General features: G+C 59.3%; 3 protein-coding genes across 9 annotated transcripts in view; 2 read left to right on the top strand and 1 right to left on the bottom strand.

Annotated features, from left to right (window-relative positions):
• ANKRD11 (ankyrin repeat domain containing 11) overlaps positions 1–10,611 on the top strand; it is a 233,609-nt gene extending 222,998 nt beyond the window's left edge. For 3 of the 4 annotated variants that reach the window (XM_048817184.2, XM_048817183.2, XM_048817185.2), the window contains 4 exons: positions 2,378–2,476; positions 2,590–2,733; positions 4,022–4,114; positions 5,450–6,687. In XM_048817184.2, coding sequence (XP_048673141.2) covers positions 2,378–2,476; positions 2,590–2,733; positions 4,022–4,114; positions 5,450–5,635 — 522 coding nt within the window. In that variant the 3' untranslated portion in view covers positions 5,636–6,687. Of the gene's footprint in view, positions 1–2,377; positions 2,477–2,589; positions 2,734–4,021; positions 4,115–5,449; positions 6,688–9,306 lie in introns of those variants that run through there. The other variant, XR_007352352.2, reaches the window with a different exon arrangement.
• Positions 10,612–14,893: 4,282 nt separating this feature from the next.
• On the top strand, positions 14,894–23,653 carry SLC22A31 (solute carrier family 22 member 31). Of its 3 annotated transcripts, XM_048817193.2 has the most exons (9): positions 14,898–15,282; positions 17,689–17,792; positions 17,968–18,122; positions 19,188–19,356; positions 20,273–20,418; positions 20,671–20,773; positions 21,205–21,419; positions 22,173–22,284; positions 22,768–23,653. In XM_048817193.2, the coding sequence occupies exons 1-9, from the start codon at positions 14,917–14,919 to the stop codon at positions 23,183–23,185; spliced, it is 1,788 nt and encodes a 595-aa protein (XP_048673150.1). In that variant the 5' UTR covers positions 14,898–14,916; the 3' UTR covers positions 23,186–23,653. The 3 variants fall into 3 exon arrangements, with proteins under 3 accessions (XP_048673151.1, XP_048673150.1, XP_048673152.1); XM_048817194.2 differs by lacking the exons at positions 20,671–20,773; positions 21,205–21,419 and having other exon boundaries at positions 14,894–15,282; XM_048817195.2 differs by lacking the exons at positions 14,898–15,282; positions 17,689–17,792; positions 17,968–18,122; positions 19,188–19,356 and adding an exon at positions 19,363–19,756.
• Positions 23,654–24,941: 1,288 nt separating this feature from the next.
• Positions 24,942–27,141, bottom strand: part of CDH15 (cadherin 15) — a 40,307-nt gene continuing 38,107 nt past the window's right edge. For both annotated transcript variants that reach the window (XM_048817187.2, XM_075118476.1), the window contains 2 exons: positions 25,709–25,873; positions 24,942–25,140 (listed from right to left, as the gene is read on the bottom strand). In XM_048817187.2, the coding sequence (XP_048673144.2) occupies positions 24,943–25,140; positions 25,709–25,873 (363 nt within the window). In that variant the 3' untranslated portion in view covers position 24,942. The remainder of the gene's footprint in view (positions 25,141–25,708; positions 25,874–27,141) is intronic.

Genomic DNA, 27,141 nt, shown 5'->3' with positions numbered 1-27,141 from the left:
TCAGGGTGTTCTCTCCCCCTGCCTGTCTACCCAATCTCCCCTGAGCTGGGGTGACGGGACAGAGGGAATCTCTGTGCTGCTGCCTCTCTGGGTCCAGCAACAGCTGCTTGTGTGTGAACAAGCCTGCAGATGCCTGACCCTGAGTGCTTTCTTAAAGAGATAGAGTGCGCGCGCGCACACACACACCCCTTCCTACATCCAGGTCACTTCCCCGGCGGGGCTGAGGCATCAGCAGCTGCTGCTCTCCTGCCCTCTCCTTACGCAGCCCAGGTGGGGAAAGTGACCTAGATGAAGGGAGCCCTGGTGTTGCTTCTCGCTCCCCACACACACACAGCACAGGGCAAAGGAGCAGCAGGCCAGTGGGGGAGCGAACAACGATGCCAGCTGCTCTGACACTGCATCCAGGTCAGTTTTCCCATGTGGGTGCAGGAAGGGGATGTAGAGGTTAGGGGCACAGGAGGGGCAGGGGTTGGGGTGAAGAGGACACAGTGGAGGAGTTAAGGGCGCAGGAGGGAGGTGCAGGGGGTAGGAGTGAAGGGCGTTCAGGGATTAGGGGCAGGGGTTGGGGGCAGGCGTTGGGGCACTGGAGAGGGTAGGGGTTGGGGTGAAGAGGGCACAGGGCAAGGGTTGGGGCACAGGAGGGGAATGCAAGGGTTGGGGTGAAGAGGGCACTGTGCAGGGGTTAGGGGCGCAGGAGGGAGGTGCAGGGGTAGAGGTGAAGGGTGGTGCAGGGATTAGGGGCGCAGGAGGCACAGTGTAGGGGCAGGGGTGAGGGGAGGGTGGGGAGCCCATTGGGGCCAGTGGCACCAAAACGTAAGTTGGCCCAGAGTGCCATTTTCCCAAAGGCCAGCCCTAAGCAGAAGATAGCTACTCTTAACTTCTGCCTTTTATTTTACCCAAGGCTCCGATGTGCGACTGGCCGGTAGTGCTGACCCCATGGCAATGGGACCAGCTATTTCTCTGACAGCTCCACTGATGGAGTTTGCCAGTGCAAATGCACCAATAGACTAACCCCTCCAGTCAGGAAATATCGGCTCCCAGCCTCCAGGGGAGGTCGTTCTGGATTTGACTAACGTGGAATTCCATGTCCTGCTGCAGTTAATGGAGAATTCCACAGTTGAGGGAACCTTCCTTCTTTTCTACCCGGAGCAATGCTGGATTCTGTACAAGTGCAAGCGCTGGGAGGCTTTCGCTTCATTAGAATAAGCTTTATTGAAAGAAAATGCTCCACTGGGTTTCCCTTTGGGGAGTGTAAACAGGTTTTCCTCCCTGAAACGCAGCAGTCCGAGGATGTCGCTGGGAAATCGTCCTACATTCTGACCATTTGAAAGCTGTGGTTCTCGTAGTAAATGACCTGGCAGGAGACGTCTGGCAGTGCTCTACCTGTTTCATGGAAAATACAGTTCTCTCCTCCAGCATATTCCATGATGAAAGTGAGGAATGAGAACCAAGGGCCTGCTCCTGCAATGAGCTGCCTGCACCTGCCTGGCGCCCTGTTGAAATCAATGGGGCTCAGCACAAAAGTTTGTCGGAATCCATCTTATTGCAGGATCAGGGCCTGAATTGATGCACATCTTATCTGCTGTGAAATCATGAGCATTATAGGTGACGAGCACATCTGTTTGTCCCAAAGAACAGCAGCCACCTAGCTCTCTACTCTGCAAGGCATGCTGTTCTGTGTGTGTGATTGGGCCCACAGTGTGAACAGGAAAACACTCTAGGATTGTAGCCAGAACTCTGTGCTACATCGGTGTTGTCCCATGCACACTGCAAACCCAAAGTTGTGTTGGAATATGGACACGCCTCAGTGTGTGCTGCCCACCATGAGCAGGGACTCTGCTGCCCCGACATGCTTCACATGTTGTCATGCCGTTGGTTCCATCAGATGACCTTAAAGCGCTTCACAAAGTGTCTTTGTGACGCCCTGAAAGGGTGGGTAGGTTAAAGCATGTGGTGATGGAAGCCCCAGCCGCAAGAGCCGTGCTCACCTCTGAATACAGAACCTCTTACCCTGTTTTGCATTCCCACACACTGCCTGGTCACGGCTAGCCTTAGGGGATGGTCCTTTGCCTCCCACCTGCATGAGAAGGCTTCCTCCGCTAGTACGGTGGATGGTGTGAGCGCCGTCTCCCTGGCAACTGAATGATTTGGCAACACATCATCAGCCTAAGGGCAGTAATTGTATAGTTGCACCCAAACCCCAGGCCTGTGTGTAGCAGCTGAGAGCACTGGCCCCATGCCTAAAGGGACAGCAAGCTCCAGAGCAATTTCAAAGGGTGAGCAGCAGCAGCATTAGGAACACAGCTCCGTGCTGCTCAGAAGGAATCCAGCCTGTGTCACCATTTGTAACAGTTTGTGCCTCTCTGTGTGTCTGTAGATTGCACCCCCTCCATCGCTCGCGGAGCCCCTGAAGGAACTCTTCAAGCAGCAGGAAGCAGTGAGGGGGAAGCTGCGACTCCAGCACAGCATAGAGCGGGTAACGGAGAGCCGTTGGGGGATTCCTTCTGGGGCGAGTGGTGCTTCTCTTCCTTCTCTGGAGAAATGAAGGGCACTCGTCACTCACTGGGTTACTTTCTCCTCTCTCCTCAGGAGAAGCTGATTGTTTCATGCGAACAGGAGATCTTAAGAGTTCACTGTCGGGCAGCGAGAACCATTGCTAACCAGGCAGTGCCCTTCAGTGCATGCACCATGCTGCTGGACTCCGAGGTCTATAACATGCCTCTAGAAAATCAGGTCAGTGGCCATCTTACCAGTGGTTAAATCGGCCTCGAAGGTCCGTTTGTGCAGCTGCTGACGTGTGCTGTGCTTCTCAGAGTGATGGGTGTAGGGAAGCCTTAATGTGCTTCCCACCCAGGTACCTACAACTCCCTTCCCTTCACACTGCTACGATGTGGGAGATCTCGCAGCACGTGCTGCTGTTGACTAATCTGACTCGTTTGCCAGAGGGTCCAAGTCACAAGTTCAGCTGCCCAGTGTGTGCGTGGGGGCAAAGAAATGTGTCTGTGAATGACATCCAGGAGCCAGTGTTATAGGCCTATTTAAAGGTAGCAAAGGCCCCTGATCTGTCTGCAAGCTGCAAAGCCCCCTCTGCCTCTCCTTGTGAGCAGAACCATCTGCACGTGTGAAAGGTTTATTTCCATGCAGCTGTTCCACAGTCCCCGGTTGTGTTGCACAGAGAACAGAAATCTATGAGATGACTTTCTTAGAGAAGACTGGCCTTGAAAAGCAAAACTGCGCGGCGCAGCCCACAGAGATGGGCTTTTCCCCTTTGATTCCGCGGAGTGTGGCGCTGGCAAAAGCTGAGAAGAACTAGCACAGAAAATGAGTCAGACTTCAGCAGTCAGTATTATTGTTCAGCTTCATAAGAATTTAAAATTAGCTGAAGTGGGGCAGAGCGATTACATTAGCACCTCCTGCTGGCCAGAAGCTTTGTAGCTGGACCACTAACCTGCCAGAAAGCTGTCATCTCTGTAGAAAGCACCCTGCTGCATTGCAGAAGCTGAGGCCTGTGCTGCAGACAGTATAGTGGGATTCATTAGTGATCCAGCGTATTGATCCATGCATCTGATTTACCTCTCAGCGTTACCCAGGACAAAAAGAAAAAACATTATGGAAATCTCCATGTAGAAGACATTATGATCTGGGGCACAAGTTCAAGGACTCGGTGAGCTGCAGGTGTTCCGTTCTCAAAGGAAGAACTGAATGAGCTTAGTATGAACAGATTCTCAGCTCCAGCTCCATGTGGGGAAGGCAAGGAGGGGGCTTGTGTGCATAGCATCCACCACTCAGGCTGAAACCTCTAGCAACGTGCTGTGAAAGCAGCACAGAGCTGCATAGCCCATTATTCCTCCCTGCTGGTGCACTTCTGGCTACTTCAGACCCACCCCTCTTCTTTCTTCCAGGAGTGTGGTGGGTTTGTGTGTGTGGTGGGGAGTGGAGGGGTTTGCACCTGTCTGATAGGGTATTTATTTTATTGATACGTTTTAACGTGTAATTCCCCTTTGTGCTGTTCCCTGTGCAGGGAGATGAAAACAAATCAGTCAGAGATCGTTTCAATGCTCGCCAGTTTATTTCCTGGTTACAAGATGTGGATGACAAATATGATCGAATGAAGGTGAGAGCTGCGTGACCCTGCTGTTCCTTGGGGATTCCAGTGCACGGGGTGTGCAACATTTCCAGGAGTCAGTAGCGGATGTTGCTGATCTGTAACCTGCTTGGGATATTTTGTTTGGCATTTTAAATGTGAAATAGGGGGAGGGTTCCAGTCTCTCCTGTGACAGTGGTTGCTGCTCCAGTCAGTCAGTGCAATTCCTACAGTGAGCCAGAGGCAGGCTGTCCAGAGCAAAGGCCCTAAACCCTGCTCTCCTGCTTGGCAGTGTAAGTCATTGCTGCTGGGCACCTGGCTGTGCCTGGCTTCAGGGTTTGGCAAGCGGGATTTGTGGTTTCCAAAAATCTCTGATAAGGGCAAGGAGCCCCAGAGAGAAAGCTTTGTGAGCAGTTCTAAATGCCATACCTTGACAGCATCCGTCTGTGCAGTACACTTACACGTTCCTGTGCCATGCAGAGAGCAATCCCTGCTATGAGCTAGGGAAGGACAGGCCATCTCTGCTGTTCTGCAGATGGGGAAAATGAGGCAGACTGAACCTGCCCACGATCACACAGTGAGGCTGCGGCAGAATTCCTGACTCAGCCCTGTGCTCGTTCCTTCAGGCCACACGGTTTCCTCTTTTCCATGCTGTTTGGTCTGCCAAGCAGTGGCCAACTGCTGCATGCTGACTGTCTGTCTGTTTGGAAGTCCCTCAGATAGACTTTCTGTCTAAGGTACTTCCATGGACCCCGCACAATCTGTAACATATTCATCCTCACAACACGGCTTGCTGCAGAGCAATGCTCTTGCCCCATTTCACAGACAGGAACTGAGGCACAGAGACAGAGCAGGGACTTAAGCCCAGGTCCCAGGCTAGTGCCCTAACCAGTGAGCCACCCCTTCCTCTCTTCCTTCCTTCATCTTTCACACAGAGGTGGAGACTGCAGGTCCCAGTATGCGGTGTTGCACATTGATTGGGCCTGTATTACCCTGTACTAGCCGAACTGCAGCACTCCATGGGCTGTGTTCAACCAGCACTTCACCCTGGCTACCTCCAGGGGTAAAAATGGTTCTAATCTGGCCTGTTGTTCTGAGGTTTTATAGCACCTCTTGAGGAGTGGGGCTTTCTCAAAATCCTGTTGGACAGACTGTTTTCCAAGCGTATATTTCCTTCCGACAAGGGCACCCAGTGTCTGCTGTGGAACCTGTCCCTGGCTGGGAATGTGTCTGTCCAACATGATAGCCGCAGACTCCATTGCCTTGCTGCCAGAGTGCAATTGTTCAGTGCACTCAAGTGATTGTCGTCTTCTCTCTTCTCTCTTATGAACCCCTGTCTCTGCTGGGCGTTGGGTTCTGGTGCAGACGTGCCTGCTAATGCGACAGCAGCATGAAGCCGCTGCCTTGAATGCGGTGCAGCGAATGGAGTGGCAGCTGAAGGTTCAGGAGCTGGATCCAGCTGGTCATAAATCCCTCTGCGTGAACGAGGTTCCCTCGTTCTACGTGCCGATGGTAGATGTCAACGATGACTTTGTGCTCTTGCCGGCATGACAATACAAAACCAGGAGACATTCTCCCTGAAAACTGGCAAGGGCGGGAGCCCTCCGAGGACAGATGCTCGAGCTCACATTCATCCTTACCACTTGCTGATGAGTCCCTGGTCAGAGGAGGAGGAAGCATCTATCGGCAGAAAACAAAACAGTAAGAAAAATAATTGCACTTTCTTCACGACGTCTCCCTCACTTCTGGACTGATCAGAGCTACGCCAGGCAGCGGGAGTGGGGGAACGCATCTCCTGTCAAACCGGTTGCTGCAGCAGAGGGCAGCCAGCCTGTACACAGCAGTGAGCGTCTGAACGGACAAGGGGGAGAGAGACTGACGGAGGCAGGGAGGAGAAAAGGTTCAAGAACACGTGTGTTGCAGAAGCTGCTGAGCAGGGCCAGCAACCATGCAGTTCATGTACTTGTGAACATGGCGATTTCAAGCTCTTTGTTTTCCATTTGTCCGCAGATCTCCTCTTGGAGAAGCTGCAGAGGAGACGGTGGGTTTTTTATAGTTCTCGTTCCATCCTGGTTACGTCACAAATTAAAAGCAAAACTAAAAGGAAGCATCCAGCTTTCCCAGCTGCGGTTCCGGAGGTGCAAACAGCTGCGGCTCCCGACCCCGGACGCCTTCTGAGTCGTCATAAAGTAGCTGCTCGTCACCACGTTTGGATGAGTGAGGAGGCAGTTGGCACGTTATGCGCACGTGACTAGTACGGTGAGTGTCTACCGCGAAAATGGTGACGGAGAGCCAGGACTTTGCCGATCATGTTTTTAATGGAGTAAAATCCATGTGGTTTATATATATTTTTTTCCTTTAATCTTGGGCATTTCGTTTCTCTTTCTGAGAACATAACTTGAAAACACTACAGAGCCAATACTCATATAAAGAAAATTGTATCCCATAAATGCTGTACAGTTTTTATATACATTAACAATGTACTTTTGCTGCCTTCTAGATAATTTATTTTGCAACACATTACTGCACAGTTGTAAATAACTTATGTACTGTAACATCACTTTCAGTTATGTGTAAAGAAATAAATAAATTAATTGAAATGATCTTTGTATGTATAGTTCACCCTAGGCAGCACTTTCCCTCTCAAGGAAAAAAATAAGGGCCAAAATGGTGTGCAGTATTTCAAACCTGTCTTCTGAGATTCAGGCCTTGCAAACTAACTCAGTCTGCAGTCCCTGTTGGGGAGATCTCCAAGCGCTGACCTCTTCTTTTAACTCAGTCTAGTTTTTTCCTTTTCCCCCTGCCCTTTTGAGTTTAGTGGAGTAGTGAAACCACCTGCACAGATTCGGAAGCTGTGCGTCAGATATAGCGAGGAATGTTTGGGGGGTGAGGACAGGGGAGGAAGAAGGGGGAATCCCACCCTGACACATGCTAGCTTGGGCCTAGAGGAATTCAGAAGATGTTACTTGCACGTTTGGGCTGAGAGACCGACAATTTACCGCATTTCCACAGCCTGAGCTGCGGTACTCTGGGGAGCCAGTGACTCGGAGCCGCGTGGCTTCGGGCGGGCGAGGCCGCCTGGCAGCCGGGCGGAACTTGTAGCCATTTCTTCATTGTGACCAGCCATTCTAGTGCGCTATGAGTATTGTGAGTTCTGGATAAAGAAGCCAGTTGCTCCGTGAGTCGTGTGTGGAAATAAAGCACCACAGCTGGGAAAGTGACTGTGAGGGTGAGTTGGGGCCGAAAGATGCTCTAGGGCCGCTGCAACGCTGCAGCCCTTGGGCATCCAGCATCACTTTGCTTGTGGGATCCTTTCTGCCTCACTTTTCAGGGTGTGGTGAATACCCTGCCAGGTGTCTGAGGCGTTAATAAGCATGCTGGGGCTTAGCTGTGATTTTTATCCAGTTCCATTGGCCCAGTACTGCCCCAGTGGCCCAATGTCCAGGGGTACCGTGTGGCTCTGTTAGTGCTTGCTCCAAGGCTTCAGTTAGATGTGGTCAGCAGGGGATGTGCTGTGCAGGGTGATGCACACATCTTCCTTGAGCATTTTCTTGTAGTGTTGGCAGGCAGGGCTTCAGGTCGCTTCTGAGAGAGAGACGGGTTTGGCCATTAGTCGTGTGTCAGTCATAATGAGCTTCTGTGCTGGGTTACTCAGGACTAAAGTGTGCTTGATGCAGACTAGCTGATCAGGTTGGGAAAGTGTCTAATTAGAGAGAAGGGACACACCCCTACATCCCATAGGCTGTCTGGAGGCCACCTTCACCACGTCACTGGGAGCGCAGATTCCAGCCCCATCCTGTTCTGTGGGCTTCTTCCTGGTGTTTTGAACATTGCACGCTCGCAGAAGCCAGCTGTCTGTCTCTGGTTTTAAGAGAGCAAAAGCTCTTTGTTGAGGAGCCAGAGCCCGGCAGGAGGCATTACTCAGTTGTGTGCTTAAAAACCTCCTTTGGTACCACTCAGCCAGCCACAGCAAGGAGGGGTTTGCTCAGAATTAAGCCCTTGGGGGGGGGGGCAGTTTCTAGTTGTATATTTAAGGAAAGTTTGTCCTCTGGCTCCAGCTCAGCTGGGGAGCACACTGCATTGATTTTTGTAAATTATCTGGTTTGGAGTTCTGGATTTGAACAGCCCCCGTCAGGAGGGTGCTAAGTGAAATTGTAACTTCAGCTGGGATGCTGGGTGTTTCTGCTGCTGTATTGCTGGGTGATGGCACCATGGCTGGTTCCAGAGAGGACTGTATTTGTTGAGTGTGTGGCTGTCAGTGGAGTAATAGTGGAGTCCGTACTTAATGCAGCTGGCAATGTTTGTACCCAAGCACAGATGTACAGGACGTGGCTGGAGGCAGATGCAAAATGCCTCTTCTGTGCCCTCTGGTCCTCGCTGACACTGATGGGCCAGCTCACTCCATACTGTCTGGGCATGTAGGTCAGCCAGCCAGCCCTGCTCCCTTTGCAACCACAACAAGTGGACTCTTTCTGTCTGCAGTGTGAAAGTGACCCATGCAGGATCCTGCTAAAACACACTGGCTCAAATAATTCTGCGTGAAATGAACAGGAAAAATGGGCACTAGCTCAGCGGGGAGTGGTGTCAAAATATAGGTACCCTGAGTGCGCTGCATCTTGTGCCCTGACGGGCTGGAGGGGGATGCATGGACTGACACACCTGGGGGCCTGTCACTTGGTTACTTTGAGGCTGTTTTTAAACATTGCCAGGTGCATGTGCTAGGTAAAGTCCAATTCAGACACCATTTAAATTCCTGTTCAGCTCCCCTCCTCTCCTGGTGCTTGAGCTGCTGTGGGAGCAGGGGAGGCTTGAGGGGAGGAGCTCCGACTAATTCAGTGTGAGGGTCGCCTGCAGCCTTGCTGCTCTGCTCCCCTGTCCCCTTTCCCCCGTACTGTGCGTTTTGGAGTGAGCAGCCTAGATGGCAAAGCTCTGGAGTCTGAAGCCAAGGCTCTCCCAGTGCTTTGGGATCTGGGCTGCCCACCCAGATAACACAGCAGGGTAGGGCCGAGAGCAGCAGGAGGGCTGGAGCAGGGGGAAGTCCAGAGTGGAATCAGTCTCGCATTTAGCTAGTGGAGAAACCAAAGCCCTGCTTGATCCCAGTGGAGGAGGAACAGCAGTTCTGGCACCTAGGGAGTCAGAGAAGCTGCCAAATTGGGCATTTCCCCTTGCTCAGCACTCTACATTCAAATTCTCACTCTGTCACCCACTGGCTTTTTAAACAGCTGCTGTTATGGAGTGACCTGATTACTTGAGCTGGGAACCACACAGCCTTGCAGCCTGCCGGATCACCGCTTTCCTCCAGGCTGCTTCAGAAAAGCCAGTTGAAGCACATTCCTGTAAGGTGATTTTCCCCACTAACTTATTGAATTAGTACCCTTGGCCTGTCACAGTAACTAGTTTCTTTTAACTACATTGTGTTAGTGACTTAAGAAATAAAATCCCTAGCTCCCTTCCTAAGGCTGTACGGTGAAACGGACAGGCTGTCCCTGGCCGTGTACAGCACCGGTGCTCAGCTCCATCTCACCATGCTGCTGTGGTGTGTCCACGGGAGTTTTCTCTATGCCTGTGCTGTGCACAAACCTGTCTGGGGGTATTCCCCGTGTCCTGGACTGAGTGACTGGTACAATGCAGGAGGAGGCTGCTCTGTGCTGTGGAATGTATCGATGGCCTACAGAGGGTCAGGATTTGTAGCACCCCGGGATGTATTCAGAATGTTTTTTTTATTTAAACATTGAGCCCTTTGTTTCCAGGGTTCGAGTCCTTTTGCTCCTTTTCTCTTCCTTTCAGGGCTAGGCTTTGCCTGATGCAGTGGCTGGTTTTCTCCACGGGTATTGCCAGCTAAATTGCAGCACACACTTTCCATGCAAGTGGAGGGGAATTGATAGGCCAGCCAATTCTCCTGCTCTGTGGGGAGGATACAGGAATGCTTTTCTTTCTCTAGAACACAGGAATATGGCCACAAATAACACTTATTTTTTTTATTAATTTCAAGCCCAGTTCTTTCTTTTGTTAAATAACCATCAATTAATCTGTATAAGCATGGAGAGACCTTTAATCAGCAATTTAAAGCAACAATAGCTAAAGCGTTGTATTATCTTTGACACCTGTGCTACGTGGATTCAAGTCTCAACAGTGTAAATTTCCCTCCTTGTAATGCTTCTCTGAGACTGTATATAAATGTAAATATCTCACAGGTCAATTCACACCCTTCTATTTGTACTAGTCCAACTTGCGTAGTATGTGGGGTAAAACAGCGGCAAGATTGCGTTGTCTGTAACGTAACAATGTAATTTTTTTTTACAATGTAGTTTGTGTACATATTGTTTGGCAGTGCTGGTGCTGCCGATGCCACCGCTCTGCCGCGCCACGGCTGTCCTTTCGCTGTACGACTTCCTGCAGACAGAGACAAAGTGAATACAAATGTTATTTTCTACAGTTGCATGTACAGAGATGAGCGCCAGAGAGATGCTGTTGTCCCTCAAAGATAATGTTCGTAAATAAATTTTAAAAAAAAAAAAAAAAAAAAAGGAAGGTTTGTTTGTGAATTTCTGCCAGTTCATCTTCCCGAGGCCGGGTTTTCTGTTACTGTTTCACACCCCTTTAGCTTCACTGTCCCAGGAGTGCCCAGTGGTTTCAGCTCCAGGCAACCATTCAGTGTCTGGGGCAGGGACACCATCTGTTCGTACAGCTCCCAGCACAACAGGTCCTCTGGGTACTACTGGAATACAAACAATCATCCATCCACAGGGAACTTGCCTGGGGGTAAAGTCCAGGGCAATCACAGGGGTGTGCCGGATTACTGTACCGACGGCCTGTATCTCCTCAGATAACCCCCCAACTACAGTCTCTATAAACACAGGGCCAAAAGCAGCCCCACTCAGTGGAGTTGCACCATCTTAGGCCAGCGCTGAATCTGGCCCATAGTGACCATTCTGATCAGAAGCCTAAAAGGAGCTAGCTCCCTCCACTGTCCTGATCAGCAGCTCCGTCTCTTCCTTCCCTTCCCAAACCAGGTTTTTAGAAGGTCTTCTATGCAGTCACCCCACTACAGGGAAAGAAACCAAGCCTGGGATTAAGACCCACGTGGTCCCTGCTGGTGCAGTGTCCTATTGGTCGTTCCTCAAGTGCATCCACTTCTTCAAGAAGCTGCAGCTGAAACAGTCGGCGATTGCTGGACGCACACAATTGAATCACACACCTGAGTCAGTGTTGCACAGAGAGTTCCAACTGACCTCACTAGGCCACTAGGTGTCACCAGTGCTCCACACAAGCCCCAATGAACCTCCTGCTCTACAGCACTGTACACAGCTGGAAGCCAAGCTAAAGTTCAGCATGTTTCCAGGCCATGCATCTTGCTGGAAATTGACACTATGAATTCCTAAACGTCTCCCAGTCTGTAGCTATGGATCTTCAGGGGGTAGGTAACCAGAAACAGAAGAGTTTCTGACCTTATTGGAACTGTGGTGCTTTAAGATGTTTTGTCTGTGTGGATCCCACTTATGGTCTCTCTATGTGACTCGTACACATCAGTTATGGACCATCCACATGGACACAGACTTGAAGAACCAGTAGTTTCGTAGGCAGAGCCTTCCTAAGTGTTTTGTGTAGTGGGATGGAGCAGGTGCAGTAAGAGACATGCCCCAGCCCACCTGAACCATAATCCCATTTCCTTCAGCTTTTTTAATTGATGCAGAATGTTGAGATTTCACAACCCGGCTGTCTGTGGCAAGCCTTTTGTTACCAGTGCCCTTTTCTAATCCTGCCCTGATCCAGGCAATGCACGAGGATCCTTCACCCTCCCTGCTTCTGAGACATCTTAGAGCATGAAACCCCTTGACAATTATTACAGATTAAAATGGTCCGTAATGTAAATTTGTGTTTTCCCCCTTCTTGGCACAACCAACCTTCAAATTTAGCCAGGGTTACAACTCCCCATCCCCAAGAGCTGCCTGGCTTTCCTTTTCTTTGGCCATTCCTAACTCCATCTAGTTAGCAGTAAAGGTTTTCATCAAAGCGTGTGCTTTCATTAAAGTCTTTTACTCTCAGTAACACTCCTTTGTGCAGTGCCGCAGCATTGTCCCAGGAGAGATGACTACTTTAGTCTCTCAGTACTTCAGTACCACTGCAAGAGAGGCTGGCAGGGTGCATAATAATGAACAAGACTTTCCCCTCTATCGTGGTCCCAGCCCCCACTAGCTCTGGGAAAGAGAGAACCTTTAACTGAACCAAGTAGACTTGCATGGCACTGAGGAGGACAAACAGCTCCCTGGGAAGGAGCTCTAAGAAAAGGCAAACACAGCTGGGAGGAGATAAGGCAGAATGGGAAGGGCAGGGTGAATGTAAACATTAGTCAAGGTGTTCAGCGGCTTAGATCTGGTGAATGGTGCCAGGCTGCATTTTCATTGCCAAGTCCCATTGGATCTATTTAAACCTATTGCAATCAACCTACCCGCAGCACCCGATTATTTGTCCCCAGAGCCAAAACTTAGGCTGAATGCATGTGTATGCTGATTGACCCAGCCTTTGCATCATGTGGCTTGGGCATTGGGCACCCCACACACCCCTCCACCTGTGAGCAGAAAGCTTCAAAGGCTGTGGAAGGATGAATTCAGCTCATCAGCCTGTAGACTTTCACTTTGCTGTCCCAGGGGAGAAGCTCCGTGCTAAGGTTCGGTGCCCTGCCCAGGGCTGCTCTTTGCCCAAAGGAACCAAGCACAAGGGCCCCCTTCCTTCATCATCCATGAGCGCTCACTACCCTTCATGAAGCAGCAAGACCTGGTCAGCAGCAAGCCTGGTCAGTCACACTGCACTGATCCTGGGAGACTGGGCTCTTGGATGCACCCATCTTAAAGCTCTTACCTGGTGCAACATGTCCAAAGCCTGTTTGCTGCCCAGAAATTCAGGGCCATGAGTGTCCTCAGAAGGTGCCAGCAGCACTGTGAGCCCCATTCTGCACACAACTGCCTGTGTGCAATGCACAAGCTGGCCCAACCAGTCACTTTTGGTAGGTCCTACTCCTACCAGTGTATGTTGCTGTGAAGGCAGCCCAGCTAACCAGAGTACCAAGCAAGCTACCTAAGGCAGCCTAGTTAGATTGCAAGCTCTGTAGAGGAGGGAATATCTGTTGTTTGTGTGGTGCCTGGTACGATGGGGTCCCCATCTCACCTGGGCTCCCTAGACATTGTCAGACAAATCTCACCGTGTTCCCAGCACCCAGCTGCGCCTGCGCTGCACAGATGAGGCAGTACACGAAGGGGGCTCCAGCCAGGCAGTGTGAATGCTGGGATTCACAGAGCCCGGGCAAGGGAATAAAGCAGATAATGCTTGGAGGGTGCTGGCCAGTCCCCTTCCAGCCATGTGAGGGGCACCACTGAGAGTCATTAGTGGTATTGCAGTAGTATCTAGCCATCTTGGCCCCATGGTGCTAGGTGCTGTACAGAAAGACAGGCCTGCCCCCAAGGAGTTTACAAGCTGAGTGTCAGACAACAGCTGGAGCCAGACAGATGTGGGGGGGAGGGGTGAAGAGCACAAGGTAACTGAGAAGCCTCTAAGCTAAATAATACAGTTCACATGAATCACTAGGGGCCAGATCCTCAAAGGTGCTTAGCTGCCATGGAAATCAATGGGAAGTAGGCACCCAAATTGCTCTGAGGAGCTGGGCCTGGATGCTGCAGCTGAGACACGCCCCAGCAGTTGCCTGCAGAGGAGGCAGGTCTGCTGGAAGTGCTGGTTTGCAGTGTGATTTCGATAGCATGTCACCTCAGTGGACCTGTTACGGGGAATTCATAGAATACCAGGGTTGGAAGGGACCTCAGGAGGTCATCTAGTCCAACCCGCTGCTCAAAGCAGGACCAATCCAAATTTTTGCCCCAGATCCCTAAATGGCCCCCTCAAGGATTGAACTCATAACCATGGTTTTAGCAGGCCAATGCTCAAACCACTGAGCTATCTCTCCCCCCAGTTACTGGCCTCCACTGAACCCAGGCCCGTTCTAATGTGCACGGGGTGCAGCTGGGAGGGTTTGGAGCCTGACTCTGTATTTGCTCCCGGGGTTAACAGAGAGGGGGGCTGGGCCCGTTCAATAAGGTGGGTGGAGGGGAGAGATCTGGCCCCAGCACCCTGCTTGCCCTCGCATCCCCCTCGGCTTATCAAGCTGTGGGCGAGGGGTGGCCCATCCAGGGTGGGGCGTGCAGGGGAATTACCACCCCCCTAAAGGGGCAACCTCCAGCTCCCAAGGATTTGGTCCACTTCCAAGTCACAAGCTCTTCCTCCCGCAGGCTGGCTGGGGCTGCTCTTTGCTGGGACAGGCCTGGGCCATCTCAGTCCCCTCCCCTGGTGCCCTCTCTCCTCAGGGTCTTAGCAGGGCCGGTGTTTGCCGGGGGCTGGGCCCTTTCTGCGCCTCCTTCCCTATCAGCGGCTTATCAGCACCCCGAGCCTGGGAGATTCCCTTTCCTCTCCGGGGCTCAGCGCTGATCCCCCCGGCTCCCCCATGTCACTGGCACCCCAAGGCTCTGCCAACCAGAAGGTGGCCTGGGCGCAGCCCTGAGCCGGGGGGCCCTCGCCCCATTTCAGAGCAGGGGGCTGGGCCCAGCCGGGGGGGGGGGTCTCTGGAGGCTGGGCTAGATCCCTCCTGAGGTCTCGTCCAACCCCAATCCTCTATGATTCTGCGGGCGCACCGCCGGGGGGGCGCTGGGCGGCGGGGGGCGGGGCTTCGCCCGGCGGGGGGCGGGGCCTGGCCGGGCGGGGGGCGGGGCCGGGGCCTGCCCCGCCCCGGGGCGGGGCCAGCGGCCGGTGTCCCGGCCCGGCGCGGCGCTGCCCGGCCCGCCCGGCCCATGGAGTTCGACGCGCGGCTGCTGCGGCCCGCGGGCGGCTTCGGGCGCCGCGCCCGGCTCCTGGCGGCCGCCAGCTGGGCCCCCAACGCGGCGCTGGCGCTGGGCTTCTTCGCGGGGCTGCTGCTGGCGGCGCCGCCCGCCCACCGCTGCCGCCCGGACCCCGCGCTGCTGCCGCCCGCGCTGCGCAACCTCTCGGGCCGGGCGCTGCTCAACGCCTCGGTGCCGCGGGGCCCCGCGGGCTGGAGCCGCTGCCTCCTCTACCGCTACGCGCCCGGCGCCGCGGGGCCCAACCGCACCGGGCCCTGCACCCGCGGCTGGGACTACGAGCTGCCCGCCGCCGGGCTGCGCTCCAGCCCGGTCACCCAGGTGCGCGGCCGGGGGGGGCCCTGCGGCGGCGGGGGGCGGGCGAGCGAGCGGCCGGGGGGGGCGGCCCTTAGGCGGGGGGCGAGCGAGCGGCCGGGGGGGCGGCCCTGAGGCGGGGGGGGGGGCGAGCGAGCGGCCGGGGGGGCGGCCCTGAGGCGGGGGGGGGGGCGAGCGAGCGGCCGGGGGGGCGGCCCTGAGGCGGGGGGGGGGGGGGCGAGCGAGCGGCCGGGGGGGTGGCCCTGAGGCGGGGGGGGCGGGCGGGCGAGCGGCCGGGGGGGGGCCTGAGGCGGGGGGGGTGAGCCAGGTTTGGAGGGGGGCACTGTCCCTGTGGTGGTGGCGGCGAGCAGCGGGGAGGGCTGTCCCGGGGAGGGGGTGAGCCGGCTTTGGGGGGGCTGTCTGGGGGAGCGGAGTGCTAGGGGGCGGGGGCTGTCCCGGGGAGGGGGTGAGCCAGCTCTGGTGGGGGGCAGATGGCGGGGGAAAGCTCTCTGCTGCCTGGCCCCCCATGTCTCTGTGCCCTGGCTGGGGTAACGCTGCCCAGGTGTCCATGCGTGGGGTGGGGATGCTGAGCTGGCTGCGACCTCCCCCCCCCCCCCCAGCAACGGACCGGCCCCTGTCGCTCTCTGCGTGCAGACCCCCAGACAGGTACCGCGCTGGGCAGTAGATGCACCTGCTGCTGCCCAGGGCCCTGCTTCCCCAACATGGCTGGGGGGCAGGACAGGCTGCGAACACTGAGTCACAGGGACCTGGGCGCTTCCAGCCCTGCATGCTGCTCTCATCTGCCCACCCCTTGGCAGAGCTGTGGGCCACGGGCTGCTCTAGCTTCCAGTCTGCCCAGCCCGTCCTAGCCGTGCTGGCTGCAGAGTGCCAGGCCTGGTGTCTGGTCGAAGGCCCCGGGCTGGGGGTGAATCCTAGAGCGGGCCCTGCACACACCTTGGTGCCCGACACCTTGTGTACCCTTAACAGGCGATAGCAGCCTTGGCTTTTCTGCAGGAGCCCTGATCAGGTGCCAGCCCCTGGCGCTAAACGTGGGTCTGCCTGGGGGCAGGCGGTGAAGATGGCTCCACGGGTGGCCCCAGCAGAGCTGCCCAACTGCCGTCTCCTTGTGCGTTTGCATAATCCACAAACCTAGCTGCAGCTTTGTTGCAAAATGTTGGGTGGGGATGGCAGTCCCAGGGCGGGAGAAGAGCCCTGCCTCCCCAGGCCATGGCGATGTGCTCACGGCACCATTAGAGGAAGTGCCCTGACCTGAAAAGCCTGCACCTCCCTGCCCCTGACTGTGCTGTGGGAGCAGGGGCAGCAGAGTCCTAATCCCAGTGCTGACACCAACTGCCTGGGGACCTTGATTAGCGCTCCCCCGGAAGGGTGGTCCCAGCACTGGCAGGCCTGTGGGTGGGTCGGGGGGCAGATTGAGCTGGATTCTGCTGCTGCCCAGGCCGGATGTGCCGCGAGGGTCTGTGCTCCATGGGGGCTGTGTGCAGGGGAAGGAGATTGAGCCTTGGAGCGGGTGGATGGACAGAGCCCTGGGTGAGAGCTCCTGGTCTTCCTGTGCTTGGTGGGGGTGCTCCATCCCCCTGGCCAGGCTCTGCTTCTCCAGCAACGCCTTGGGGAGCGGGGGAGAGTCTCTTGTCCCGGGCAGTTACTTCCTTTCCCTGTTGGCTGCTTCTTCTGCACTTGCTGACAGAGACAGTTTTCCAGGGACGAGGTGTTCCCTGCCATCCCTGGGCAGCAGGGGGAGAGGAGAGGAGATGCCAGTTGTACTGACCCCCAGGGGCGCCTGCATTCAGGGTGCAGCTGGTTCCCTCGGTGCAGGGTTTGGGAGGGTCCCTGTTTGTTAGGAATGGACTTGCATGGCAGACTGAGTGGAGGTTGCCTTGCATTCAGGGCCCGTCCTGCCTCAGCTCTACCACCTTGGGCAGAGAGCCTGTCTGACCTGGCTAGCTAAGCATGGTCAGACCTGATCAGTGGTTGGATGGGAAACCCCAGGGCAGTGCAGGAAATGGCTCTGGTCTGGGATGCTGGAGGAAACGCTCTCACCCCTTGGAGTCTGTACTGGGCTGTGGTGCCAGAATCCACGTGCTGTTGGGGGGTCCTGCCTTCTGGATGGGACAAAGTTCCAGGCTTGTTTTTCAGGAGTCAGGGTGTTCGCTTCAGTGGCCTGGCTGAATTCCTCATCCTGCTTCTCTAACCTCCCCCTGTGGTTTCACCTGGGCCTGGGAATCTTCTCACTTCCTGCCCGAAACCTCTGAGCAGTGTGCCAGCTAAACAGCTGCACGGGTCCAGCCCAGCGGGGGTTGCATTGCAGTGGTGGACGTGGTGTCCCCTAAGTGGCCTGTTCAGGCCCCCCCATGTGTTAGGCCCATTCAGGGCAGCATCAAGGACTCCGTGGCTCACGCTTCCTTCCTCTCGCAGTGGGACTTGGTGTGCTCGGATCGCTGGAAGGTGCCACTCGAACAGACCACCTACCTGCTGGGCTGGCTCGGCGGCTGCATTGCACTCGGCTTGGCCTGTGACAGGTAAAGCACCAGCCATGATGGGCCCCGATCAGACCCTCCCACCCGGCCAGATGCAGCATTGTCCATAACCAGCCCTGCCCCTTGGGTTTGTGTCCAGCCCTGATGTGTGCCCGGGGGGGGGGCTGTTTTGTGTCTGACCCCTGCCCAGCTCACTGCCGTTGGCTCTCCTCTCTAGGTTTGGTCGCCGTGCCACCTTCGTCTTCTCCCTGGTTCTGGCGGTTCCCCTGGGCATCGGTGTGGCCCTGGCAGTGAATTACCTCATGCTGCTGTCGCTGCGGCTCCTCCTCGGTGCTGCGCTGGCTGGCACCTTCCTCTCCCTCTACGTCGCGAGTGAGTCCGCTTGGTCTGCCACCGGCCTGGCGCCCCTTCTCTGCTCCAGGAGAGGGAACCCCGTGGAGCTCCATGGCCCTGTGCATGTGGCCCCCTGCCCTGGCTTTTACAGTAGTCGTCATTTGTATTACCGTCGCGCCTCGGGGTCCCAGACATGCACCGGCACCCCGTGGTGCTAGGCGCTGTACGAACACAGAACAGACCAGCTGTCCCTGCCCCCAAGAGCCAATGGTCTAAGTAATTACCTCTGCAGCTTATCTCACGCCTCCCCGCCCCCCCCCCAGGCCAGGGAGTGGAGAGCCCAGCTGGGCTCAGTTTGGGTCTGGTCTGGGGTGATGTGTCCTTGCCCCATCCCAGGGTCGCCTGCCAGTGTAACCCCTCCATGTGGTGGGCATTGTTATTCTCCAGCTGATCAGCAAGGGGCGGGGTTCAGAACAGGATGAGGAATTGTCCTGCCCCCTCCTGGCTGGAGCCCTAGGGGCAGATGGGTGACGTGACCCTGGGCTGTATGGCCTCTTGCTGGTTCACGGAGCAGCCGCTGTGTAGTGCGTGATGCCCAGGTATGTCACGCTGAAACACCAGCATAACTGGCCCTGGGACTCCGGCTAACGGTCTCCTGCTCGGTGGGGAGTGGCGGCCAGGAGGGAGCTGGAGGCTAGGGGTGTCTGCTGCAGCCCCAGGGAGCGGGGAGAGCGCACCGTCACCGCGGGAGTCGGCCCCCGTGCGAGCTGAGCTGCATGGGGCTGTATTTGCTCCCACGTTGCCCAGGGGGGCAGTGGGGGCCAGGCCGCAGCCCCAAGAGGCTCTTGCTTGTGCATTGCTCTGAAGAGGTGACCCAGGGGCTGTGGGGGAGCCTGACTCTGCAGCGCCCCTCATCAGTCAGGTCAGGCTGGGAGCAGAGAGGGTGGCAGTCCCTGCAGGGAGCTGGCCCCACTGTGCCCCTGCCCCGTGCTCGCCTTGGTGCAGAGCTGCCCGTGGCCTGCCGGGTGTCGGCCTGATGCAGTGTGAATCGACCCTCCCCACTCAGTCTTAGACCCCCGGTCTGCCTTTGTCTCCCCACCCCAGGGCTGGAGCTGTGCGACCCTCCCCACCGGCTGATGGTCGTCATGGTTGCGGGGTTCTTCTGGGTTGCGGGGAAGCTGCTGTTGCCGGGCTTGGCGGTGCTGTGTCGGCAGTGGCGGCTGCTGCAGGGGGCCGTGACGCTGACGCTGGCTCTGCTGGCAACCTGCTGGGGGTAAGGACCGGCTGTGCTGCGGGCGGGCTGGGGGCGGGCAGGCCCAGCCTGGCTTTGCTGCACACCTGTGGGAAGATGGCCGAGGAGCTGGAGTGGCTCGGGGGGAGAGCCCTACCCTGAGGCATTGGACCCCATCATGCCCCAGCCGTCCCTGACCTGTACAGCCCCCTGCGCCGGAGCGGACGTGCTGGCAGGGACCCAAGCCCCCGGCTCTGTGGGATGAGCAGCCCACAGAGAACATGGGCAGCGCCACCTCCTCCCCGCGCACACGTCCCAGTGACGGTGAAACCAGCTGGCAGCGACGCCGGGACTGCGGCTGGGTCAAACGCTCCCCAGGCCCTTCAGCTCAAGTGCGGCGCCGGCTGCCTCTGAAGGGGCCCTTGAACCTATGGGGCTGGAGGTAAATATTTGCTCCACGCAGATTAAACACAGTTAATTTATTTTCCAGGTTGGCTCTGAGCTTTGTGGCCTGATCAGACCTGGGGCTTGCAGGGCGTGGGGGTGGCAGAGAGAGCAGGGGCCCAATTAGCCCTGGACGGGGATGTCCACTTCCTCAAGTGGACCCGTGGCAGGGAGCAGCCATTGGGGGGCAGGAGCAGCGGGTGGGTCCCTGCGCTGCTGGCCCCAGGTTTGGGGGGATGCAGGAGCCTGTTGCGGCCTGTGCAGGTTCCCTGTCCGGTTCCCGGGGTTGAGTGCACCCCAGACTGTGCAGAGCAGATGGCTGAGATGGGTCACAGTTGAGCCTGGCCTGGATTGGTGCCATCTCTGCCTCCCGGGTGCCACCGTCCCTCGCCTGGGGGGACTCCCTGCAGAGCTGCCCCCGCCTGGCACGGTGGGGTCTGTCGTGGGAGTGGGTTCTGTGTAGCCGGGTGCTGAAGTTGGGCCTGTGGTGACCCTGGTGACGCTCTCCCTCCAGCTGCCCGTCGCTGTTCCCAGAGTCACCCCGCTGGCTGCTGGCCACGCGGCAGCTGGAGAAGGGCAGGAAGGGTCTGCGGGCCCTTGCTGAGGGCAACGGTGTGACCCTGGAGGACGAATTCTACAGCCAGGAGCACCTGTTAGCAGGTGAGCGCTGGGCCCGAGGCCCCCAGTTGCGTCCATGGGGCCCGACCTGGGAGAGGCCGGGGTCGAAGTCGGGCTGAGCCCTGTGCTGTGGGCACTCCCCGCCCCAGTCCGAACCTGCTGCTCCTCCCTGTCCCTCCACCCCCCAGCCTTGGCTGAAATGCTAACGCGCTTGGTCCTGCCGTTCCTTGGCTCCGTCCCTCCTGCTGGCTCTGCCCTGGAGCTGGGCTGACCGCGCTCCTCTTGTGCCCCCAGAGCTGGAGTGCGACGGGGCCCCGCTGCCGTGCTATCACACGCTCGGCGAGGTCTTCAGCACCCGGGTCATCTGGAGAAACGGCCTCATCCTCGGCTTCACGGCGTAAGGACCCACCGCGCGCAGCGGGCAGGGAATGGCTGGACCATGGGCCTCCCTGCTCCACGTTGTTCCACTTTGGCTCTCCTGGGCACGCCACAGGGCAGCCTTGCTCCCAGCCCCCTGCTGTTCTAGCCTTGGGCTCCCCCCTGCACACAGCTCTGCTGATGCCTCTCAGTCCAGAGCCCCCCCTCAAACGCTCCCCGCTGCCCCAGCCCTGAGCTCCCCCCAGCACAGCTCTGCTGCTGTCCCTCACTCCAGCCCGGCTCTCCCTGAGTCTGAGCAGAGCTGCTTGTGCAGGCTGCATGGCAGTGAGAGATGGGCACAGAGCTCGCCCGGTGGCCAGGCTGAGACCCTCCCAGCTCGCATCGCGTGCCCTAGCTAGGTCGCCCTTCGGCTGCCCTCCCCAAGGACAACGCCCCCTGCCCTTCCTGCAGGTTCATCGGCAGCGGGATCCGGCACTGCTTCACCCGCAACCTGGCTCCCTACCGCCCCCAGTTCTACTTCTCCTACTTCCTGCTGGCGGCGCTGGAGGTCGCGGCCTGCCTCTTCCTGTGCCTCACTGTCAACCGCTTCGGGCGCCGCCCCGTCCTGCTGCTCTGCACCATCCTGACCGGCATCGCCTCTCTGCTGCTGCTGGCCCTGACACAGTGTAAGGGGCAGGGGGCCTGGCCTGGCCCGTTCCCCCGCTGCTCAGCCCCCTGCCCCGGCCCACGGGGACTAGCAGTTCTGCCCCATTGCATGCTGGCGCCGGTCCCTGGGAAGGGGAGGAGCGAGCTCCATGGGTCTCCTGGTAACTGCGAACCAGCATTCGTGCTCAGCTGCTCACCCAGTCCCTGAGCACCCCAGGGCAGGGCAAGCCACCCCAGCCATTCCTAGGACTGGCTCCTGGGCTTCCCCAGCTGGATAAGTCATGCTGCGAGCCTGGGACTCCAAACCACCTGGCTTCCTGCTGCAGGCTAGTTCCCCCACCACCCGCAGCCATGGAGTTAGTCCCTCTGGGGTGGTGAGAGCCAAGGAATCTGCTGGGAGGGCCTGGGGGTGTGCTCAGCCCCTTGCCCAGGGGTGGATGGTGGGGGGGTGGTGTCCTTCTCCTGGTAGCTGCCTGTGGTCGTTGAGCTCATGGCCAAGCGCACCTCATCTCAAGCTCCCTGTGGAAGTCCCCAAAGCATCTGATCTTGAAATGGGCTGGACAGATATGCCCACTCTGTCCCGCTCAGGGAGCGGCTGCTGGCAGTCTCCCTGGGCTGGCACATGGGTACTTCCCTGCCCCACTCACCAGGCAGGGCTTAAAACCCCGGTGTTGTAAATCTGTCGGGAGCCAGGCTGGAGCCCACCTGCACCCAAGGCCCCAGCTAGCCAGGCTGTGGCGTGCGCTCACTCTGCTCCCTCACTCCCGCCCCAGATCTGCTGAACTGGATCATCCTGACCCTCTCTGTCGTGGGCATCGCATGCTCGCAGGCTGTCACCATGCTCAGCATCTTCTTTGCTAGTGAGGTCCTTCCCACCGTGGTCAGGTAGGAGACGGGCCCTCACGGCAGCCATGGGCTAGTGCATAATGCAGGCCCCGGAAGGGGTGGGGGGGGGGCGCACTGGCTTCCTGGGGGGTGGGTACTAAGTCTCAAGGGGGACCCCTTAGGACCAGAGCCAGCTTCCTGCACTCTGATCCAGTGCCTGGGGGCTGCCCTCGAGTCAACCAAACCGTAGCCTGGATGTCATGGCAGAGTCCCATGGGGCATGACCCATGTCCTCCTGCCCCAGCCAGCCCATGCCCCACCACTGGGAGGACACGGCCAGGCCTGGTGGCTGCTCCACATGGTGCTCGGCGGCTCGCCCGGGCAGGGGCCAGGCCCAGCCCAGCTCTCAGGCCGCCCCTGCTGCCTCTGGGCTGCCCAGTCAGGGCAAAGCCCCAGCTGCCACGCTGGGCTGTGGCATGCCCGTGCTCTGGTCAGGAGGCGCTGTCCCCCGGTGAGGGCCTGGTCTGTGTCCCCCCGCTGCAGGGGTGCTTGGCTGGGCCTCATCATGGCTGCCAGCTTCGTGGGCAAAGCAGCCGGGCCCATCATGGACATCCAGAACAACCGGGGCTTCTTCCTGCACCACGTGGTCTTCGCCTCCTTCGCCATCCTCTCCGTGCTCAGCATCATGCTGCTGCCCGAGAGCAAGGGCAAGGGCCTGCCCGAGTCGCTGCAGGACGGTGAGAGTCAGCGCCGGCCCCCGCTCTTCCGCTCCTCCCGCCGCAGGGACCACCTGCCTCTGCTCTCGCCCCGCAGCGCTGGCCAGGCCTGCGAGGCCCGGGACTATGCCCACCTCGTCACTGCCACCAAGAGGATGCTGAGATCCCACCGGCGCACCCCCCCGCGGGACAGGCAGCTACTGCCGGAGCCTGCCCCAGGCGGTGACCCACAGGAGGAGACATAGCTGGGCAGGGCTGTCTGTGGACTGTGCCCAGGGGGCGGGGGGCAGCACCCAGCGTTACCTGCCCTGGGGCTGCAGGCGTCTCCGGTGCCAGCTGGCTGTGTTGTTTGTGTGCCGTGCCTCCTAGGGTCCATCGCACCGGTGCAGCCTCCATGACTGTCTGCGGGCAGCAGGTGCTAATCCATGGCTCCCTTCTGCTCGCATGGAGGTGCACCGTGCTGGGCCCTGGAGTGATTAACGTGCCTTGCGCAGCCTTGTACTGGCTGTCCCCTGCCTCACTGGGGTGTTTGGGGGCTCCCACCACCCCTGCCACATACCAGCCCTGCAGGGAGCGGGGCCTGGAAGAGAAAGTGCCCCCCACCCCCTCCTAAGGAGCCCGGCTGCGAGGGGGGGTTCCTGGCTTAGGGAACGCCAGTCCCTGTGCCTCCTGGCCAGGTGAGTGGCTCACCAATAAAATGTGCCTTATTTCTACCCTGGGCCTGGTTCTGTTTTCTCTCCAGGGGCCTTGGGGGGAGGAGGCTGGACTGCGGGGCCCGTGCCCTGGCCTAGCACGGGGCAGCCCCCTCAGCCCAGGGCCCACAGCTGGGCCCAGGAGCGGCGCTTCACTCCCCTTCTGCTGGCAGGTGCCCCCTGCCCATGCAGCACCCGGCTCCAGCCAGTACTGTGCTCCAAGTCTCTTTATTGGGGGTTGCCATGGGGGGATTCTCACCTGGCACTTGTGTAAGAACCTCCCCACGGGGCAGAGCCCTGCCTCCTGAACCTGGCACAGCTCTCCCCTCATCAGGTCCCAGCCTGGTGCTGCCCCTGCCCTGAGCGCCCCAGCCAGGCAGGGCCTGGGGGGGGGCTCGGACTGGGGCCCCTTCCATGCATGACTGCTGCCCTGCTCCCTCCAGCTTGTCCGGCACTGCCAGGCCCAGACCAGCTGTGCCTTGCTACTGTTTCCCCCCTGCCCTGCCCCTCCTGCAGCCTCACTTGGGCAATTCCCCCTGCTGGGTGCCTCTGCAGGACCTGGCTTTCCCCTGGCCGGTAGCTGCTCCAGGGCATTCTCCTGCCGGGCCCACAGCCTGGCATGGGGCCCTGGCTGTCCCCGGGGGCTCTAGGAAGTGCCCTCCTATGTGGCTTCAGCCTTGATTCCTCTTCCTGCACTGAGCTCCCTGGACCCCGACCCCCCGAGCATTGTGTTCTCTGCCCTCTCCCAGCCAGCTTCTGCCCCTTCTGTCTGCTGTAAGGGAGCCCTGAGCCCTGCTGCAGAACGTACCTCCCCTGTAGCCAGCCCTGCCCCTGTGCTCCACCTCGTGCTCCCCAGCCTGCCCTTTGAGCGCCAGGCTAAAGTTAATGCTGGCTGTGCCCTCTGCCACGTGTGCTGCTCTGGGCTTTGGACGGTGGCTGGGCAGGGAGCCTCCCCCTGCAGCTTGGTCAGTGCTTGTTGCAGGTCAAGATGTGCGGGTCTCAGTGCGGTTCTCACATCCCTGCACCCTCCTGGCTCTGGTGCGTGGGCAGAGGCAGGCCTGAGAAGCTGGTTCTCCCAGCCACACCCTCCCCCCCCAGTGGGGGGGCTGCCTGTGCCCCGGGCTGGCTTTGTTGTTTAAACGCAGGTTGTTCCAAAGGCTGGTGCTGTGCAGGTGTCCGCTGCCCATGGCTCCGCAGCTATAGCTGGGTCCTGCAGAGGAGGCTGCTCCCGGGCTCTGCCAGCGCTGGGCAGGGCCCTGCTCCCAGGATCCCCCCCCCCCGACCCCTGAGTCCCCCTCCCTGCCCCAGCCCTAGTGCCCGTACAGGTCTGCCAGCCGGCGGAAGCGCGGCCCCCACTCGCTGAGGTAGTCATAATCTTGGTCGCCGTCCGTCAGGCTGGACACGATGGAGCTGAGCGAGCCAGCCACGGAGCCGGAGCCCTCGCAGTCGTAGATGAGGGCTGTGTCGTAGGGGGGGGCGTTGGGGTCGCTGTTGGCCGCGTCCAGCCCCTGGGGCAGGAGGAAGGGCTGTGAGGCCTGGGTGGGGGCACTGGATCCGAGGGGGGCAGCTGCAGGAGCCGGCAGCTATTGGCTAGTGGTAGCAAAGCAGCCCCGGGGCCAGGCACCTGTCTCCATACCCTAGCTCGGCCCCCCCAGCCAGTGCGTGGCCTGCCCCAGCCGCCTGCCCTCCCCTCAGTCAGAGCCTGGGAGCCCCGTGGTGCCCATGGGAGCCCCAAGCCCCACCCACGTCGAGCCAGTCACAGCCTGAGTGTGGTGTGGGACCCCAATGCCCTCCCTCCTGCGCCAGGATTAGCCCCTGCCCTGAGCGGGAGGGCTGGGTCTGTCCTGGCAGGTGCCTAGCCCGGTCTGGATGCTGGACAAGTAATACCCGCGGGGCAGGAAGCCAGCTGCGTAGGGCCCTGGGGCCAGCAGACCAGCCCTGGGGGAGCTCGGCCGAGTGGGGGTGCCGGGGCTGGCAGAGCGGCCCAGCTGGCCCATGGACCTGTTCCAGCTTGGCAGGAGCGGCCCGGGGCCAGCTGGGAGCAGCCCCAGCCCATGCCATTGGCACCCCACTCACCTCATTGATGAAGTCTTCGATGTCAGAGGGGCTGGCGGGCAGTTTCCGTGGATACGGGGGGGTGGCATAGCTGTAGGGAGCATCTCTCCGGATCGGCTGCTTGCCCCGGGGGCAGGGTGGGGGGAAGAAGTCGGGGTTGCGGAGCTGGTTTATGTCGTAGGCGCCCTGCGGAGAGAAGCGCTTTAGTTTGGCAGTTTGGGGCTGCCCAGGCTGGTGTAATATGGTATGTGTCCCCCCTAAACAGGAGAGACTGGGGACAGCAGGGGGCTGTGGGTCAGGAGTGAGGGGCAGGGCTGGGCTAGCAGGGGGCTGTGGGGCAGGGCCGAGGGGCACTGGCGGGGGCTGTGGGGCAGGAGTGAGGGGCAGGGCTGGGCTAGCAGGGGGCTGTGGGGCAGGGCCGAGGGGCACTGGCGGGGGCTGTGGGGCAGGGCTGGGGTGGGCGGGGCTGGGCTAGCAGGAGGCTGTGGGGCAGGACCAAGGGGCACCGGCGGGGGCTGTGGGGCAGGGCTGGGGCGGGCGGGGCTGGGCTGGGCTAGCAGGGGGCTGTGGGGCAGGGCTGAGGGGCACTGGCAGGGGCTGTGGGGCAGGGGTGGGGCTGGGCTAGCAGGGGGCTGTGGGGCAGGACCAAGGGGCACTGGCGGGGGCTGTGGGGCAGGGCTGGGGCGGGCGGGGCTGGGCTAGCAGGGGGCTGTGGGGCAGGGCCGAGGGGCACTGGCGGGGGCTGTGGGGCAGGGCTGGGGCGGGCGGGGCTGGGCTAGCAGGGGGCTGTGGGGCAGGACCAAGGGGCACTGGCGGGGGCTGTGGGGCAGGGCTGGGGCAGGCGGGGCTGGGCTAGCAGGGGGCTGTGGGGCAGGACCAAGGGGCACTGGCGGGGGCTGTGGGGCAGGGCTGGGGCAGGCGGGGCTGGGCTAGCAGGGGGCTGTGGGGCAGGGTTGAGGGGCACTGGCGGGGGCTGTGGGGCAGGGGTGGGGCTGGGCTAGCAGGGGGCTGTGGGGCAGGGCCGAGGGGCACTGGTGGGGGCTGTGGGGCAGGGCTGGGGCAGGTGGGGCTGGGCTAGCAGGGGGCTGTGGGGCAGGGCCGAGGGGCACTGGCGGGGGCTGTGGGGCAGGGCTGGGGCAGGCGGGGCTGGGCTAGCAGGGGGCTGTGGGGCAGGGCTGAGGGGCACTGGCGGGGGCTGTGGGGCAGGGGTGGGGCTGGGCTAGCAGGGGGCTGTGGGGCAGGGCCGAGGGGCACTGGCGGGGGCTGTGGGGCAGGGCTGGGGCAGGCGGGGCTGGGCTAGCAGGGGGCTGTGGGGCAGGGCTGAGGGGCACTGGCGGGGGCTGTGGGGCAGGGGTGGGGCTGGGCTAGCAGGGGGCTGTGGGGCAGGGCCGAGGGGCACTGGCGGGGGCTGTGGGGCAGGGCTGGGGCAGGCGGGGCTGGGCTAGCAGGGGGCT

This window comes from Caretta caretta, chromosome 12, assembly GCF_965140235.1.
Source record: "Caretta caretta isolate rCarCar2 chromosome 12, rCarCar1.hap1, whole genome shotgun sequence".
NCBI classification, from domain to species: Eukaryota; Metazoa; Chordata; order Testudines; family Cheloniidae; genus Caretta; species Caretta caretta.
The sequence above is the reverse complement of the archived record's forward strand: the minus strand, read 5'-3'. Positions and strand labels throughout refer to the sequence as shown.

Excerpts from the sequence above, each read along its gene's own strand:
- SLC22A31 (XM_048817193.2), top strand. The coding sequence starts at position 14,917 with ATGGAGTTCGACGCGCGGCTGCTGCGGCCCGCGGGCGGCTTCGGGCGC. Across the intron at positions 17,793-17,967 it reads CTCGGCTTGGCCTGTGACAG|GTTTGGTCGCCGTGCCACCT; the intron begins GTAAAGCACCAG and ends TCTCCTCTCTAG. Across the intron at positions 20,419-20,670 it reads CCAGGAGCACCTGTTAGCAG|AGCTGGAGTGCGACGGGGCC; the intron begins GTGAGCGCTGGG and ends TTGTGCCCCCAG.